This window comes from Myotis myotis, unplaced genomic scaffold, assembly GCF_014108235.1.
Source record: "Myotis myotis isolate mMyoMyo1 unplaced genomic scaffold, mMyoMyo1.p scaffold_m19_p_47, whole genome shotgun sequence".
NCBI classification, from domain to species: Eukaryota; Metazoa; Chordata; class Mammalia; order Chiroptera; family Vespertilionidae; genus Myotis; species Myotis myotis.
In genome coordinates, this window is record NW_023416354.1 from 338,044 (window position 1) to 352,898 (window position 14,855).

The window sequence follows — 14,855 nt, forward strand, 5'->3', positions numbered from 1 at the left end:
CAGGCTCCAGCCAGGCCCCGCCTTCCCTCCCAGCCCCGCCTCCAGCCCCGCCCCTCGGAGGTTCCGTTAGTTCCAGTTCTCGCGAGAACGCAGTCCGGAAGTTTTGCGTCCGGAGCGGTAGTGCAGGAACCCACGTGGGCTGGGCTTGGGGGTGCGCTGCCGCTGTCCGCGCCGGGGCTGAGCGGGATCGGGGCGCCATGGGGAAGCTGCACCGGCGGTACAACGTCAAGGGGCGCCAGCAGGCGGCCCCCGGCCCCTCGAAGGGCCCCCCGGAGCCGCCGCCCGTGCTGCTGGAACTGGAGGGTGAGGCGTCCGGGGGCTGGGTTTGGGGAGAGGGGCCGGCCCGGGCCTGGGGGTCAGGGCAAGCCAATGGGAGCCGAAGGGCTCCCGACGACGCCCAGCCCCCGCCATCCGGGGGTGGGGGGACCAGAGAGCTCCCCTCTAAGATGATCCAGAGAAGGGGGCGCAGTGACAGTCTACGTTTTTTCTGTGTTTGTATTGACTTCAGAGAGAGGAAGGGAGAGGGAGAGGGAGAAACATCAATGATGAGAATCACGCACCGGCTGCCTCCTGCACGCCCCCTGCTGGGGATCGAGCCCACAACCCGGGCCTGTGCCCTGCCCGGAATCGAACTGGTGACCTGGTTCATTGGTCCACGCTAACCATTGAGCCACGCCGGCCGGGTGACAGTCTTGTTTAACTGGGTTTGGGACAATACCTGGGATTTCTCTCCCCTAATGTAACAGCGGAGGGGAATTTGGGCAAGAAAGTAAGTCCGTTTGTCCTGATGGCTTCGTTTCTACAAGCTCCTTGCCCTCGATTTGTATTTTGAGCCCAGACCTGCCTGCTCAGCTCCAGGCTGCCTGGCGCTCCATTTGGTAGGAGCGCCTGCTAAGTGCCAGGAACTCCTAGATGCTGGAGAGGAGGCAAAAAAAAAAAAAAAAAAAAGGAGGCTTAAGAAAAATAAAAAATCCCTGTCTTAGTGAGGTTAGCGGCTCCTGGTTGGCAAAGACAAACAGGTAAAACATACAGAATGTGGTGTGGACGTAAGTACTGAGGAGATGATGCAGAGAGGTGATGGTGAGCTGTGACGTTGCATAGAGTGGATGGGGGAGGCTTGTTGAGAGAGAGAGAGCATTGAGTCAAGACCTGAAGGTGGCCAGTATGGCTGCGTGGAGATGAAGCTTAAAAATGGGGGCAGTCTGGAGGACTAAGAAGGCTGAGTCTGATGAAGTAAGACTCCGCTGATACAATCCTCCTAAAAAAAAAAAAAGGGTTGGAGAGAGCAGCCCTTATTGGAGAATATCACAGGGCTGACCGCACTACCCAACATTCTAAAAAAAAAAGAATGGGGGCAGGGCCCTGGCTGGCGTGATTGAGCATTGACCTATGAACCAGGAGGTCATAGTTCGGTTCCCAGTTGGGGCACAGGCCCTGGATGAGGGCTTGGTCCCCAGTGCAGGTCGTGCAGGAGGCAGCCGGTCCATGATTCTCTATCGTCATTGATGTTTCTCTCTCCCCCTCTTTCCTCTCGGAAATCAATTAAAAACATACTTTTTAAAAATAAATAAGTAGATATGGCACCAACTTGGTACCTCATAGTATTATGATGAGAATAGCTTTGATCTCACAGACCCGCTGAGAGCAGGCCCCAGTTGCGAGGGACACACTGTTACTCATCCTGTTTCCTCTCTCCCGACCCCCACACTGGGATGGAGGCACCCTGGCACATAGCAGAGCCCGACCCGTGGCACGTGCTGGGTGGATGAGTTGAGTGAATGCAGGACCGGCTGGGCCCGCACCCCCGGTCCTGTGTGAGCGTTCATGGGGGGGAGAGGTCCCAGAGGAAACCAGCGTTAATGGGGAACCCTGGGTACTGCCAGCATCTGAACTCCCTGGCCCTGGGGCCGTGGGTCACACAAACATGTCTTCTCAGATCGGGACACGTTGAAAGGCGTCGATGCCAGCAACGCCCTGGTCCTGCCGGGGAAGAGGAAGAGGAAGACGAAGGCCCCTCCGCTGCCGAAGGCGAAGAGGCCTCTGACCAAGAAGGAGCGGAAAGCGCTGCAGAGAATCTTGGAACAGAAGGAGAAAAAGAGCCAGGTACGCCCGCTCCATGGGGTCTGAACCGGGCCCTCCAGCCTGGAGAGAGACGGGGGGCTGGGGGGGTCCCCAGTCCCATAATGCCAGGTACAGAGAGACTGAGAAACCCCGATCTCAAGGCTCCGCCAATTCACAGTTGACTCTCTGTCAGGGTCACCACAAGGGAGCTGTGTCTCCAGCAGGGGCCACACGGGCCTCCCCTTAGCGGCACTGACCGAATTCCCCAGAGAGTGTGTCCCTGTAAAACCCTGCATGGCACTCCCCCCCCCCGCCCCCAGCCCGCTGTTCTGTACCTCATTCTTCTCTTTTATCGATGGTGAAAGGTACATACAGACGCACATAGGAAATACGTATGATTTCAAGAACGATAAGACCAAAACCGGGAGGAAGAAGCCAGTGGGCACAGCCGCGTGTTTGCTGCGGTGACAGTGGCGCAGGGAGAGTCTCGTTGCCCCAGACCCCGGAGGGAGGACACAGCACACGCATCTGTCGGCTGACGAGCAGACAGTGCAGTTGCCATGTGACCTTCCGTTTAAAAAGGCTGTGGGGGTGAGGGGTCGGAGGGGAAGCGATGACCCCATGGGCACAGACAATAGTGTGGGGAGGGCCAGGGGCGGGCCGGAGGGGGCAGTGATGGTTAAAAGGGGGGACGTCTGTAACACATTCAACAGTAAAGATAAATTTTTTAAAATATAAAAATTGCCCGGCCGGCGTGGCTCCGTGGTTGAGCATCGACCTATGAACCAGGAGGTCACAGTTCGATTCCTGGTCAGGGTGCCCGGGTTGCAGGCTCCATCCCCAGTGGGGGGCGTGCAGGAGGCAGCCGATCGATGTTTCATCGCTGTTTCTGTCTCCCCTCCTCTCTCTTCTTTCTTTTTTCCCCCCCGTTCCTCTCTAAAATCAGTAAAGAAACATGTTAACAATATATAACTACGTATAAATGAACAGGCTGCGGGCACGCTGACCTCACGGGGAGCGTCACCTCCCTGGGAAGAGGGCCGTGGCGCCTCCCCGTGGTGACGCGCGTGTCCGCCTGCAGCGCGCCGAGATGCTACAGAAACTGAGTGAGGTGCAGGTGTCGGCGGCGGAGATGCGGCTCTACTTCACCACGTCCAAGCTGGGCACCGGGGCCCGCATGTACCACGCCCGAGGGTGAGTCGGCCGGCCCCGCGGCAGCCCCTCCCGGTGGCGGGTCCTGCTGGGGCGTCTGATTCCCGGCTCTCCTGGCAGGAAGGCCGACGAGGCCGCGGCCCAGGGTCCGGAGAAGATCAGCAGCCTCAGCGGGGCCCACCGCAAGCGCCGGCTCCAGGAGTCAGAGGAGGAGTCCGAGTCCTCGGTGGATTCGGAGCCGGACGAGGCCCCGGACGCCGAGTCGGTGGATGCCAAGCCGGTGGACGCCAAGCCGGTGGACGCGGGTGCAGGGATGGTGGCCCTGCCTCTGCCGCCTGCTCCACCAGGAGACGCGGGGGAGGGCTCGGTGCCCAGCGGTCCCCCAGCTCCTCCGGCTGCGGCCACCTCCCTGCCCAGGGCCCCCGCGAAGCCCGCTGTCTTCATCCCCGTCCACCGATCCCCGGAAATGCAGGTTCGTGCCCCGGTTTTCGTGATAAGTCTGCGTGGTGAGGGTTCAAGGGTACGGACAGGGGCAGAGAGAATCATGGGTTGGCTGCCTCCTGCACGCCCCCCACTGGGGATCGAACCCACAACCCTGGCCTGTGGCCTGACTGGGAATTGAACCGTGACTTCCTGGTTCGTAGGTCGACGCTCAGCCACTGAGCCCCGCCGGCCGGGCCACCCACCTGTATAGAGACCACGTTGCCCTACGTAGTCTTTGTCGGAGTAGAGCCCCTGTCCCCTCTGCCACCTGCGGGGACGCCCCCCAGGCTGACTCCTCCCTCTGCAGGAAGAGCGCCTGAGGCTCCCGATTCTCTCCGAAGAGCAAGTGATCATGGAGGCGGTGGCCGAGCACCCCATTGTCATCGTGTGCGGGGAGACGGGCAGCGGGAAGACCACGCAGGTGCCGCAGTTTCTCTACGAGGCCGGATACAGCAGGTGGGGCCCGGTGACGGTGGAGATGTCCCCAAAGTCCCCAGGAGCCTGGGCTCCCGGGGATCAGTCCTGGCCCTGCCGGTCACCGCTGTGTAGCTCTGGGTGGGCTGTTGACCGTCTCTGGGCCTCCGTCCCCCTGGCTGTGAGATGGGGCTGTCCGTGCACCCCGTTCCCACGGTTGTCACGTCAGCGAAGTGACTGACTCGGGGTGAAGCGCGGAGGTCAGTCCCGGCTCAGTGTCCTCCCTCCCCCAGCGATGGCTGCATCATCGGCGTCACGGAGCCCCGCCGAGTGGCCGCCGTGGCTATGTCCCAGCGAGTGGCCAAGGAGATGAACCTGTCGCCACGGTGAGGGCTGGGCCTCAGGGGTGGGGGGTGGGGGCCGGTCCCTTGGCCTTGCCCAGGGTCAGCCGTGCGGGAGGCTGAGCAGTGTTGCAGGCCCGCGGGCCCTCTTCCATCCCAAGGGCACTGGGAGGGGCATCACTTCTGTGTCTGAGCACAGGGTCTCCTATGTGGGACGGGTTTCTGAAGGGTGACGGGTTTCTGAAGGGTCCCGGGTTCAATTCCAGTCAAGGGCATGTACCTCATCCCTGCCCCGCCCTGGTCGGGCCGCATGGAAGGCAACCAATTGATGTGTCTCCGAAAGTCAATGGAAAAATATCCTCATGTGAGGTTAACAAACAGACAAACAAAATATTGGATTCTTATTGTCTGATTTGAATAAAACTTAAGTAAGTAAACTGCCCGTTGTGGAAATTATGATCCTTACCCGGCCTGTGTGGCTCAGGGGTGGAGCATCCCCCTGTGAACCAGGAGGCCACAGTTCTATTCCCGGTCAGGCACATGCCCGGGCTGCGGGCTCCATCCCCAGTGGGGGGCGAGCAGGGGGCAGCCGATGGGTGTCTGTGCCTTGTTGAGGGCTCTGCCCTCTGGGGCCAGGCCTCTCTGCCGCCCGCCTTGGCGTGGCCCCGGGGCTGCAGCGCCCGCCGTACCTCGGGGGACTCACCACACTGTCCCTGCAGGGTCGTCTCCTATCAGATCCGCTACGAAGGGAACGTGACGGAAGAGACCAAGATCAAGTTCATGACGGACGGCGTGCTGCTCAAGGAAATCCAGAAGGTCGGTGGCTCCCCTGACCCCCCCGAGAGGGCCCGGAGGGGGCAGGGGGCGTGGTCAGGTGCCGCCTCACGCCCGCCTCCCTCAGGACTTCCTGCTGCGCAAGTACAAGGTGCTGATCATCGACGAGGCCCACGAGCGCAGCGTGTACACGGACATCCTCATCGGCCTCCTGTCCCGCATCGTGTCTCTCCGGGCCAAGGTGTGCGGGGCGGGGGCGGGGTGGGAGCCCCCTCGTCCCAAGGCCGGGGCCCCCTGGGCTGTGGGGCTGGGGCTCCGTCTGCACCGGCTGCTGTGGCTGAGGCTGTGACTGTCTTCCCCCTCCCCCCCAACCATGGGTCTGGGTGTCGCAGCCCCTGTGGGAGCCCCCGTGGAGCCCAGGTCCAGCCTCAGGCAGTTAAGAACCCCCTTTCATGAACTACCACCCTGGGAGGGGCGGGTCCTGCTGTCAGTCACTTCTCCCCCTTTTGCTGGGACCTTTGGCAACCAGAACGGGGCTGGGGCTGAGGCTGAGGGCTGGAGGGGGCGGGGTCCGAGGTCTCCCCCGCCCTGGTGCCCGCGGGTCACCCTGCCTGTCGCTCGCAGAGGCACCTGCCGCTGAAGCTGCTCATCATGTCGGCCACGCTGCGGGTGGAGGACTTCACGCAGAACCAGCGGCTCTTCCCCGTGCCGCCCCCGGTCGTCAAGGTGATGCCGCCAGGGTCTTCGGTGGCGGGGCGGCGGGGCGGCGGGGCCCTGTCTCTTGGGCAGCGAGTGTGCGGGGAGGTTCCCAGGCACCACACGGAGACCTGGGGTGGGGAAGCCCAGGAGGAGGCAGGGCCGAGCCGGCTGAAGCTCGGCCCTCGGGCGTCCGTCCGCTGCAGGTGGAGTCCCGGCAGTTCCCGGTGACCGTCCACTTTAACAAGCGGACGCCGCTCGAGGACTACAGCGGCGAGTGCTTCCGGAAGGTGTGCAAGATCCACCGCATGCTGCCCGCAGGTGAGGGCTCCCCGCGCAGGCCGGTACTCCCTCCAGGCCTGTGGGCTCGCCCTCCCCGAGTGGCTCTGGGGCCTCAGTTTCCTCGCTGGTTCCAGAGTGCTTGCAGCCCCTGCCCTGCCCAGTCCCCCAAAGCATCGTGCGGCCTCAGTGACTGGCGGGTGGCTGCTGCCACATCTGATAAGCAGGGCCCACAGGTGCCCCCACAGGACGGGTGGACGGGGTCCCACCTGAGCGTCACTGTGGACCCCAGGCCCCGTGGTGCTTGTCCGGTTATCTCCCTAACGTGGGCGCTTCCTGTGGCCTGGACTGGCCTGTTCTGGGCATTTCGCGTGACTTTCATGGGCGACGGCAGGGGGGACGGTGACCGAGGAATCCCAGTCCCCGTGCCCTCGGCCTGGGGGTGGCTGCCGGGCACCCGTCCGTGAGTCCTGGTCTCCCACTGCGCCTGGCTCGCTCAGAGCGGGGCTCGGCCCACAGTCGGGGTGACGTCACTGCTCCCCGCCTGGAAGAGTGGGTCACGGGGCCTCCTCCTTCCTGCAGGCGGCATCCTGGTGTTCCTGACGGGCCAGGCCGAGGTGCACGCGCTGTGTCGCCGGCTGCGGAGGGCCTTCCCGCACGTCCGGCGCCGGCCGCCAGGTAACCACTGCTGGGCGCTCAGCCCGCTCCCGGGGCGAGGCGGCTCCTCCCTGCCCTCCCAGCCCAGCCACGGGCCACGCCCTCCCTCACCTCCCGCCTCTTCCAGAGAACGAGGACCAGGGAGATTCGGTGGAAGAAACGAGGAAGTTTAAGAAGTCGCGGGCGCGGGCGAGGAAGGCCCAGGCGGCGGTAGGTGGAGGGCGGCTGTGGCTCTGAAGTGCCCGGGGGGCCTGGTGGCCACCACGTCCCTCCCCCCCCCCCACTCCCCCCTCCCGCCATGGCTGTGAGGAGAGAAATCGGTGGAAGAGACAGAAGCCTCATGACCATCACATTAGGTTTGTCTCCGGGCTGTGTTCCCCGGAGAAGCTTCCAGAAGGCCGGCCCTGAGCGCCTGGGCAGTAGGGTCCTTACTGAGTCACCACTAACCCGCCTGCTGCATGTGACATGCCAGGCAGGGCCCGTGCTTCACGCGTGTCAGCAGCGTCCTGTGAGCCTCCCCAGGTTCTAGGAGAGGAAACAGGCCCAGAGGGGGTGGGTGGCTGGTGGGTGGCCGGCTGGGCCTGGTGCTTGTTTATCCCGCTCACGACACGGGTCTGCACACGGCGCCTGGTGCGGCCGGGGTCCTGAGGCCTCGTTTCCCGCAGACGCTGCCGCAGATCAGCCTGGACAGCTACTCGGTGCTGCCGGCGGGCGAAGGGGACGAGGACCGGGAGGCGGAGATGGACGAGGAGGAGGCGGCGCTGGACTCCGACCTGGACCTGGACCTGGGGGACGGCGGGGCAGACGGAGGTGCGGCCCCACCCGGGGGCACCCAGCTCCTTCACTCAGCCCCTCCTCCCCCGGAGGGCTCAGGGCCGGGCCCTCGGGTTTCCACTCCCGAGCAGCTGGGGTTCCGGCTGCCCTGTCCCCCGCTGTTTCCCAAGCTCCTGAAACTGCCTGGCCTCGGGGCCACCAGGGAGGCGTGTCCAACTCCAGAGCTGCCTGCTGGGGCCTCTGTGTGCATGCAGGCCCAGCGCCACCGCCCGCGGCACCCCCAGCGGCCCCTCCCAGGCTCTCCCGGGGAGCAGTTCCTCCCGCGTGCGGGTGGCCCCCGATCTGGGTCAGGCAGGGGCCAGGGGCAGCCTTGGGCCTCTCAGCCCTCCGTCCACCCAGGCCCGGCCCCTCTGCCCGCTGTGCTAGCCCCAAGGGCTGAGCCCTGCCCAGCAGTATGGCTGCCAACGGGCCTCAGGCAGAGCAGGCCCGGGCGCCGGGCAGGGAGGCCGGCTCCTGCCTGGGCATTGGTGCCAGCGGGCCTCTGCCTCCCGCAGGTGAGCAGCCGGACGCCTCGCTGCCTCTGCACGTGCTCCCGCTCTACTCCCTGCTGTCCCCAGAGAAGCAGGCTCAGGTGAGCCGACGGGGCTGGGGCGATGCCTGGCAGGGGCCCCCTACAGGCACGGGGTGGGGCAGAGCGGGCGGCTTATCCGATTTGGCGCAGGGGCCTCCTGGCGGGGCAAGGGGCGGCTGGACACCTCATCTCCTGCTACACAGCGGGGCCTCGCCAGGGGGAGACATCGCCCGGCCTGCCCCCCCGCGAATCCCTTCCTGACTCGGGGGTTTGTCTGCTGCCCCTGCCGCCGTCCTAGGTCTTCCAAGCTCCCCCCGAGGGGACCCGGCTGTGTGTGGTGGCCACCAACGTGGCCGAGACGTCCCTCACCATCCCGGGCATCAAGTATGTGGTGGACTGCGGGAAGGTCAAGAAGCGGCATTACGACCGCGTGACCGGCGTGTCCTCCTTCCGGATCACCTGGGTCTCCCAGGCCTCCGCCGACCAGCGGGCAGGCCGAGCCGGCCGGACGGAGCCTGGGCACTGCTACAGGTGCGCCCACTCTGCCCCGCACCCACGCGGGAGCAGGAGAAGGCGGTCCCACGTCCCGTTTCCCTCCTGTCCTCTCTCTCTCTCTCTCTCTCTCTCTCGATAACCAACCAACCAACCAGTCAGTAGAGTCTCCCGCCCCGCGAAGCAGTGGCTGCGCAGCCCACTTTACAGCTGAGTTGAATGAGGCAGGAACAGGTGGGCCCTGTGGCGAGTCAGGGTTCCGGCGGGGTTCCGGGGGGTGCCTCCCCGTCTTCCTGCGTCTGAGCAGCGGGCCTGGTCTCGCAGGCTCTACTCCTCCGCAGTGTTCGGTGACTTCGAGCCGTTCCCGCCGCCCGAGATCACCCGGCGGCCGGTGGAGGACTTGGTCCTGCAGATGAAAGCGCTCAACATCGAGAGGGTCGTCAACTTCCCCTTCCCGACGCCACCCTCCATGGAGGCCCTGCTGGCCGCCGAGGAGCTGCTGGTCGCGCTGGGGGCCCTGGAGGCGCCCCCGAAAACGGAGAGGTAGCGGAGAGCCGGGAGCCCCAACCCCGCGCGTGCTCAGCCCTCCCCCCTCGGCTCCCCCGAGCTGACCTGTGTGGGCCCTGCGTCCCCCGCGTCCCCCAGGATGAAGCAGCTGCAGAGGTCGCGCCTGAGCTGCCCCATCACCGCGCTGGGCCGGACCATGGCCACCTTCCCCGTGGCGCCCCGCTACGCCAAGATGCTGGCGCTGAGCCAGCCCGACGGCTGCCTGCCCTACGCCATCACCATCGTGGCCGCCATGACCGTCCGGGAGCTGTTCGAGGAGCTGGACAGGTGGGGCGGGGCCAGGCGTGGGGGGCTCACTCAGGCTGACGGGGCCCTTGGCTGAGGTGCCTGGAGCCCGGCCTCTGGGAGCAGCTGGCTGTCGGGGGGCCTCGTCCAAGAGCCTCCGCCCCTCTGGGCCCACCCGTGTGCTGACCCCGTGGAGCCCGGGTTAACAGAAGCCCTCGCACGAGGCCAGGGCAGGGCTCCTGGGACCATAAGGGAGAGAGAGAAACATCATGTGAGAAGGAAGCGGATCAGCTGCCTCCTGCAGGCCCCACACTGGGGGTCGAGTCCGCAGCCCGAGCCTGTGCCCTGACCGGAACCGAACCGGCGACCTTTCAGTGCCCGGGACCAGCCCAGCCCAGCGAGCCACCGGCCAGGGCTGGGTTGTCTCTATACTGACCTTTAGATGTGCAACTGCTGGGCTGGAAATGCCCGTTTTCTATCTCGGCTGCCAGAGATGAATTTGGGCAGGAGGCCTAGGCTTCCTCGTGTCAGCAGCCACCTCCCACCCCCTGGGCATTGTCCCCGTCCCCACGGCCCTGGGCCAGGGCAGTACCCGGGGCCGTGCTGTGTTTGCAGGCCGGCCGCCAGCGACGACAAGCTCGCCGCGCTCAAGGGCAAGCGGGCCCGCGTGGCGCAGATGAAGAGGGCCTGGGCCGGGCGCGGGGCGTCCCTCAAGCTCGGGGACCTCATGGTGCTGCTGGGTGCGTGCCTGAGGGGGCGGGGCGGGGGCAGCTGGGGAGAGGGGAGGGGAGGGGGCAGCCGGGGGACAGCCAGTGAGCGCCCCTCTCCCCCAGGCGCCGTGGGGGCCTGCGAGTATGCGGGCTGCTCGCCCCAGTTCTGCGAGGCCCACGGGCTGCGGTACAAGGCCATGCTGGAGATCCGGCGTCTCCGGGGCCAGCTGACCACTGCAGGTACCGCCCCACCCGCCCCCCGGGCTCCCGGGTCCCATCACGCTCAGTCCCGGCAGGGAACTCGGCCCTTTGCCTGTTTAGAGTCGTCCTGAGCGACGACGTCCACGTACAGTTGCTCCCCAGTGACCCACCGGTTCCTACTGGCACACTCACCTGCTCGCTCACATAGCTCGTGACCCCAGAGCCCGTCCTGGGCACCTCTGGGGCCTCTGAGCCCTCGGCCGTCTGCCTGCAGGGCCTCAGGCTCGCCCTTTCCTTGGTGGCACCCCTCTGTCACCCTGTCCCCTGCTCCCGGGGCCCATGCTCGACGCCCCCTTGTGGGTGAGCAGGCAGTTGGAGTGGATCCCACTGCTTTCCAGGCGGGAGGAACATTCCAGAAAGTCCAGTGCAGCCCCTGCCGTCGGGCAGGACCGTGTCCGGGCCACTCTGCCCCCAGAGGGCGGGGTCTGTCCTGAGGACGCGGGGGGTGGGCGGCCGCGGTGCGGAGGGGCTGTGGTCTGAGGTGCGGAGCTGGGAGCCGCCCGTTGAGTGTGTGGGGCGACGCCACCCCAGGCCCCACGTCCTCACACCCGGCTCCCCCCAGTCAACGCCGTGTGCCCCGACGCCGGGCTCTTCGTGGACCCCAAGATGCGGCCGCCCTCCGAAAGCCAGGTGACCTGTCTGCGGCAGATCGTGGCGGCCGGCCTGGGCGACCACCTGGCCCGCAGGGTGCAGAGCGAGGACCTGCTGGACGACACGTGGAGGAACGCCTACAAGGTGGGCGCCCGCTGCGGGGGCAGGGGGGTCAGACCCCGACACCAGCCTGGCCTGTGGGCGTGGACAGCACACGGGGGGCGGGGCCGCGGGCTCTGGGTGGGCCCGTCCTCGGTCACGTCCCCGCACGGATCAGGGTGGCGTGTCCAGTGGAGTCTCATCTTCCTTTGGGCCTTGGCTTCACCCCAACTTCACTTCCGTGACCGCTCCGTTGAGGTGTAAGTCACAGGACGGACAGGTCACCCGTGGGACGTGTGCAGCTCGGTGGTCGGTAGATTCCGGGAGCCAGGCAGCCGTCACCACCGTCCACTTTAGGGCATTTTCGTTGCCCCACGACGAACCCTGCGCCGCCCCCAGTCACTCCATTTCCTGTCTCCGCACCGGCTCCACCTCTGTCTCCGGCTTTGCTCATTCCGAGTGGCTCCTGCGAGAAGGAGCCCGGGACACACGGCCTTTCCTGGCACCCGGGCTGTGGCGTGTCCGTGCACGTCAGCGGCTGCTCCAGGCCGAGCCCCGGTCCCTCGGACGGGTGCGCCCCGGGTTCACCACTCCTGGTCTCCTGGACTCACCACGCATCCCCTCTCTGCAGACGCCGCTCCTGGACGACCCCGTCTTCATCCACCCCAGCTCCGTCCTCTTCAGGGAGCTGCCCGACTTCGTGGTCTACCAGGAGATTGTGGAGACGACCAAGATGTACATGAAAGGTAGCGGCCCCCGCGGCGCCCTCAGCGCATAGGGTGTCGGCTGCAGGCTGCAGGGTCCCGGGTTCAATTCCGGTCCAGGGCACCTGCCTGGGTTGCAGGTTTGGTCCCCAGTAGGGGGGTGGCGTGCAGGGGGCAGCCGACCCATGATTCTCTCTCATTGATGTTTCTCCCTCTCCCTTCCTCTCTGACATCAATAAAATAAATTTTAAAAAAGGAAGAAAGATGGCAAAGCTGTGGCTGGCCCTGGCCTAGCCCACCGTGGCTCTGTGAGCCGTGTCCTGGGCCCTGGGTGGGGAGATGGCTCCGGCCCCTCCAGCAGCGGTGCCCTTCACCCCGCCCCTCCCCCTCTGGCAGGCGTCTCCGCCGTGGAGATCCAGTGGATCCCCGCGCTGCTGCCCAACTACTGCCAGTTCAACAAGCCGCTGGAGGAGCCGCCGCCCGCCTACTGCCCTGAGAAGGGGCGGGTGCTCTGTCACCGCGACAGCGTGTTCTGTGAGTCCGACTCCCTGGTGGCCTGGGGCTCCCGCCTGCGGTCTCACGCCCTGTGTCTGGGGGGGGGGTCTCCCCAGGCTGCCTGTCCCTCTTGTGGGCGGGGCCCGGGGGAGGGACTAGGGCGGCCGTGGGCTCCACCCGGCCCCTTACGCTCCCGCTCCTGCCCTCCAGATCGCGTGGGCTGGCCGCTGCCCGCGGTGCAGGTGGACTTCCCCGAGGGCCTGGACCGCTACAAGCACTTCGCCCGCTTCCTGCTGGAAGGGCAGGTAGGCCGCGCTCCTGTGTGGTGGGCGGGAGGGGAGCCGGGCCCTCGCTGACCCTACGGTCTCGGTCTCCCCAGGTCTTCCCCAGGCTGGCCTCCTACCAGGCCTGTTTGCTGTCCAGCCCCAGCACGATGCTGAAGACGTGGGCCAGGTACGGCCTTGCCTGGGCGCCTGGGCCGGTGGTGGCGGCAGCTGGTACTAGTGTCCTGGGCCAGTGTAACAAATACCACCGACCAAGCGGCTTCAGTCCTCAGGAATCTATTTGCATGGTTCTGGAGGCCAGACAGTCAGCACCTCAGGACTGTCCCCTCCACAGGCTCTGGGGAGGTCCTCCCGCCTCGACCAGCACCTGGTGGCCCAGCTTTTCTTGGCTCGTGGCCCCAGCACTTGCATCTCTGTCAGAGGCAGCCCAGGCGCCAGTGGTGGGCGGTGGGGCGGAGAGGGGATGAGGTGTGGACCCTCCTGCGCAGGGCTGGCTGGGCGGTGGCCAGCCTGTGGCCGCATGACGCCCCACACCCCACGTCCCGCCCGCAGGCTGCAGCCCAGGACAGAGAGTCTCCTTAGAGCCCTGGTTGCCGAGAAAGCCGACCACCGCGACGCCCTGCTGGCTGCGTGGAGGAAAAACCCCAGATGTGAGTTTGACCAGAGGCGCCCCCGGCCAAGGGGTTGAGAGTGGACGGGATGGGGGTGGCCAGGGCAGCCAGGGTTGGAGAGGCTCTGCCTGGAGTGGGTGGCGGGGTACAAAGCCCTCTGACCCCGCCCTCCCCTCTGACCCCATCCCCCCCGCCCTGCAGACCTGCTGGCTGAGTACTGCGAGTGGCTCCCGCAGGCCATGCACGCGGACGTGGAGAAGGCCTGGCCCCCGACGGCTGACCGCTGACCTGATGGCTGGCCGCAGGACTGAGGACTGGTCTAGGGACCCAGGGGGACGGCAGCAGCCCATCAGACACGGTCCCTCTGGCCCTCATGCGACTTGGCCCGATCTGGGGTGACTGTATTTATTAGGGGGTGGGCGAGGGATTATCTCAGACGCCAACCTGACCCCCTTTTTAAAGGTGCTCCATGGGCTACATTAGCGCCTGTGGAGCCACAGGGCGGGAGGGCGAAGCCGCTGAGAGCAGGGGCGACTGTAGGTCCTTCCTCAGGGGGTGTCTATGGCGGGCAGGGCCCCCAGGCTCCCACCCTCTCCTGTAGAGGGGGCACCAGGAGGGGCGTCCCCCGATGGCCAGCCCATCAGTGCCTTGCTGAAATAAATCGTGGCATGGCCCAGCTGGCCTGGCTCCTGGTTGAGCATCCAGCTATGAACCAGCAGGTCACGGTTCAATTCCCTGTCAAAGCACATGGCATCTGCCTGGGTTGCAGGCTCGATCCCCAGTAGGGGGTGTGCAGGAGGCAGCTGATCAATGATTTTTTTCTCATCATTGATGTCTCTCTCTCTCTCCCTTCCTCTCTGAAATCAATAAATATATATATATATATATTTTTAATCTTGGCGTGGAGTCCAGCAGTCCTAGTGCCTCTGAATGTGGGTGGTCTGGGTGTGCCCCTCCCCCCCACACGTGCTCTCACCTGCGGTCGGTGAGGTCCCCTGGGTGCCAGGTTCCCCCCACCTTCGCCGGGTGCTTTTCCTCAATCAGTGTGTGCGGACGCCACCGTGTAAGCGCCAGGTCACAGGGACATGTCCCATATTCCAAACCGTTCACCGCCCCGGAGCCTGGCCGCTGTCCCCATTGCGCCCCCACCGAGGTCTCCCCTGGCCGCTCCCCCAGCACCCACGCCGCCTGCGAGTCCTGTCACTGCCCCTCCCTCCCCAGGCCATTCCCGCGCCCTCCCCGCCGCCGCCTGCGGGGCCCTGGCTGGTGGGGTCCAGCCTGGGGGCCCATCGCCGGTTCTCCACGTGGCCGCCAGCGGGCGCCTCTGCAACCCACATTCCATCCTGTTCGCGCGCCGCGCCCTCCAGTGTCGGAGAGGGAATCCCCTGCGGCCTCAATTCGGTCCCTGCCACGCAGAGCGCACCCCCGTCTCGACCTCAGGGGTTTGCAGCTGCCATTTCCTCTGTTCCTGCAGCCGGGCAGGCGCCCTGAGGGTGAGGGTGTCTCTGGCAGCCCCCACACACCGCCTCCGCCTTCAGCCCCGGCCCGTCATGAGTCTCCCTAACACTTAGCACCGCTTGCCTAGCGTCAGCCTCCCGAAAGCCAGTGTCCAGG

At 65.7% G+C, this 14,855-nt stretch overlaps 1 protein-coding gene and 1 non-coding gene across 2 annotated transcripts; both read left to right on the forward strand.

Moving 5' to 3' along the window:
* The first annotated feature begins 106 nt into the window (after positions 1 to 106).
* On the forward strand, positions 107 to 14,036 carry DHX37 (DEAH-box helicase 37). Its single transcript, XM_036307417.1, has 26 exons — positions 107 to 303; positions 1,937 to 2,103; positions 3,143 to 3,255; positions 3,334 to 3,685; positions 4,004 to 4,152; positions 4,404 to 4,496; positions 5,171 to 5,267; positions 5,353 to 5,466; positions 5,850 to 5,951; positions 6,128 to 6,242; positions 6,783 to 6,878; positions 6,985 to 7,067; positions 7,523 to 7,667; positions 8,186 to 8,262; positions 8,501 to 8,733; positions 9,019 to 9,237; positions 9,340 to 9,528; positions 10,102 to 10,226; positions 10,320 to 10,436; positions 11,020 to 11,192; positions 11,779 to 11,893; positions 12,248 to 12,385; positions 12,557 to 12,651; positions 12,726 to 12,799; positions 13,183 to 13,280; positions 13,443 to 14,036. Exons 1-26 carry the CDS (start codon positions 198 to 200, stop codon positions 13,526 to 13,528), a joined length of 3,471 nt encoding a protein of 1,156 aa, XP_036163310.1. The 5' UTR covers positions 107 to 197; the 3' UTR covers positions 13,529 to 14,036.
* Positions 1,202 to 1,335, forward strand: LOC118655538. Its single transcript, XR_004967292.1, has one exon.
* Positions 14,037 to 14,855: the final 819 nt, after the last annotated feature.

What these genes read in the sequence shown, in the direction of transcription:
- DHX37 (XM_036307417.1), top strand. Translation starts at nt 198, where the DNA reads ATGGGGAAGCTGCACCGGCGGTACAACGTCAAGGGGCGCCAGCAGGCG. An exon ending in CGAGGAAGGCCCAGGCGGCG is followed by an intron (nt 7,068 to 7,522) that starts GTAGGTGGAGGG and finishes CGTTTCCCGCAG; the next exon opens with ACGCTGCCGCAGATCAGCCT. An exon ending in ATGCTGAAGACGTGGGCCAG is followed by an intron (nt 12,800 to 13,182) that starts GTACGGCCTTGC and finishes TCCCGCCCGCAG; the next exon opens with GCTGCAGCCCAGGACAGAGA.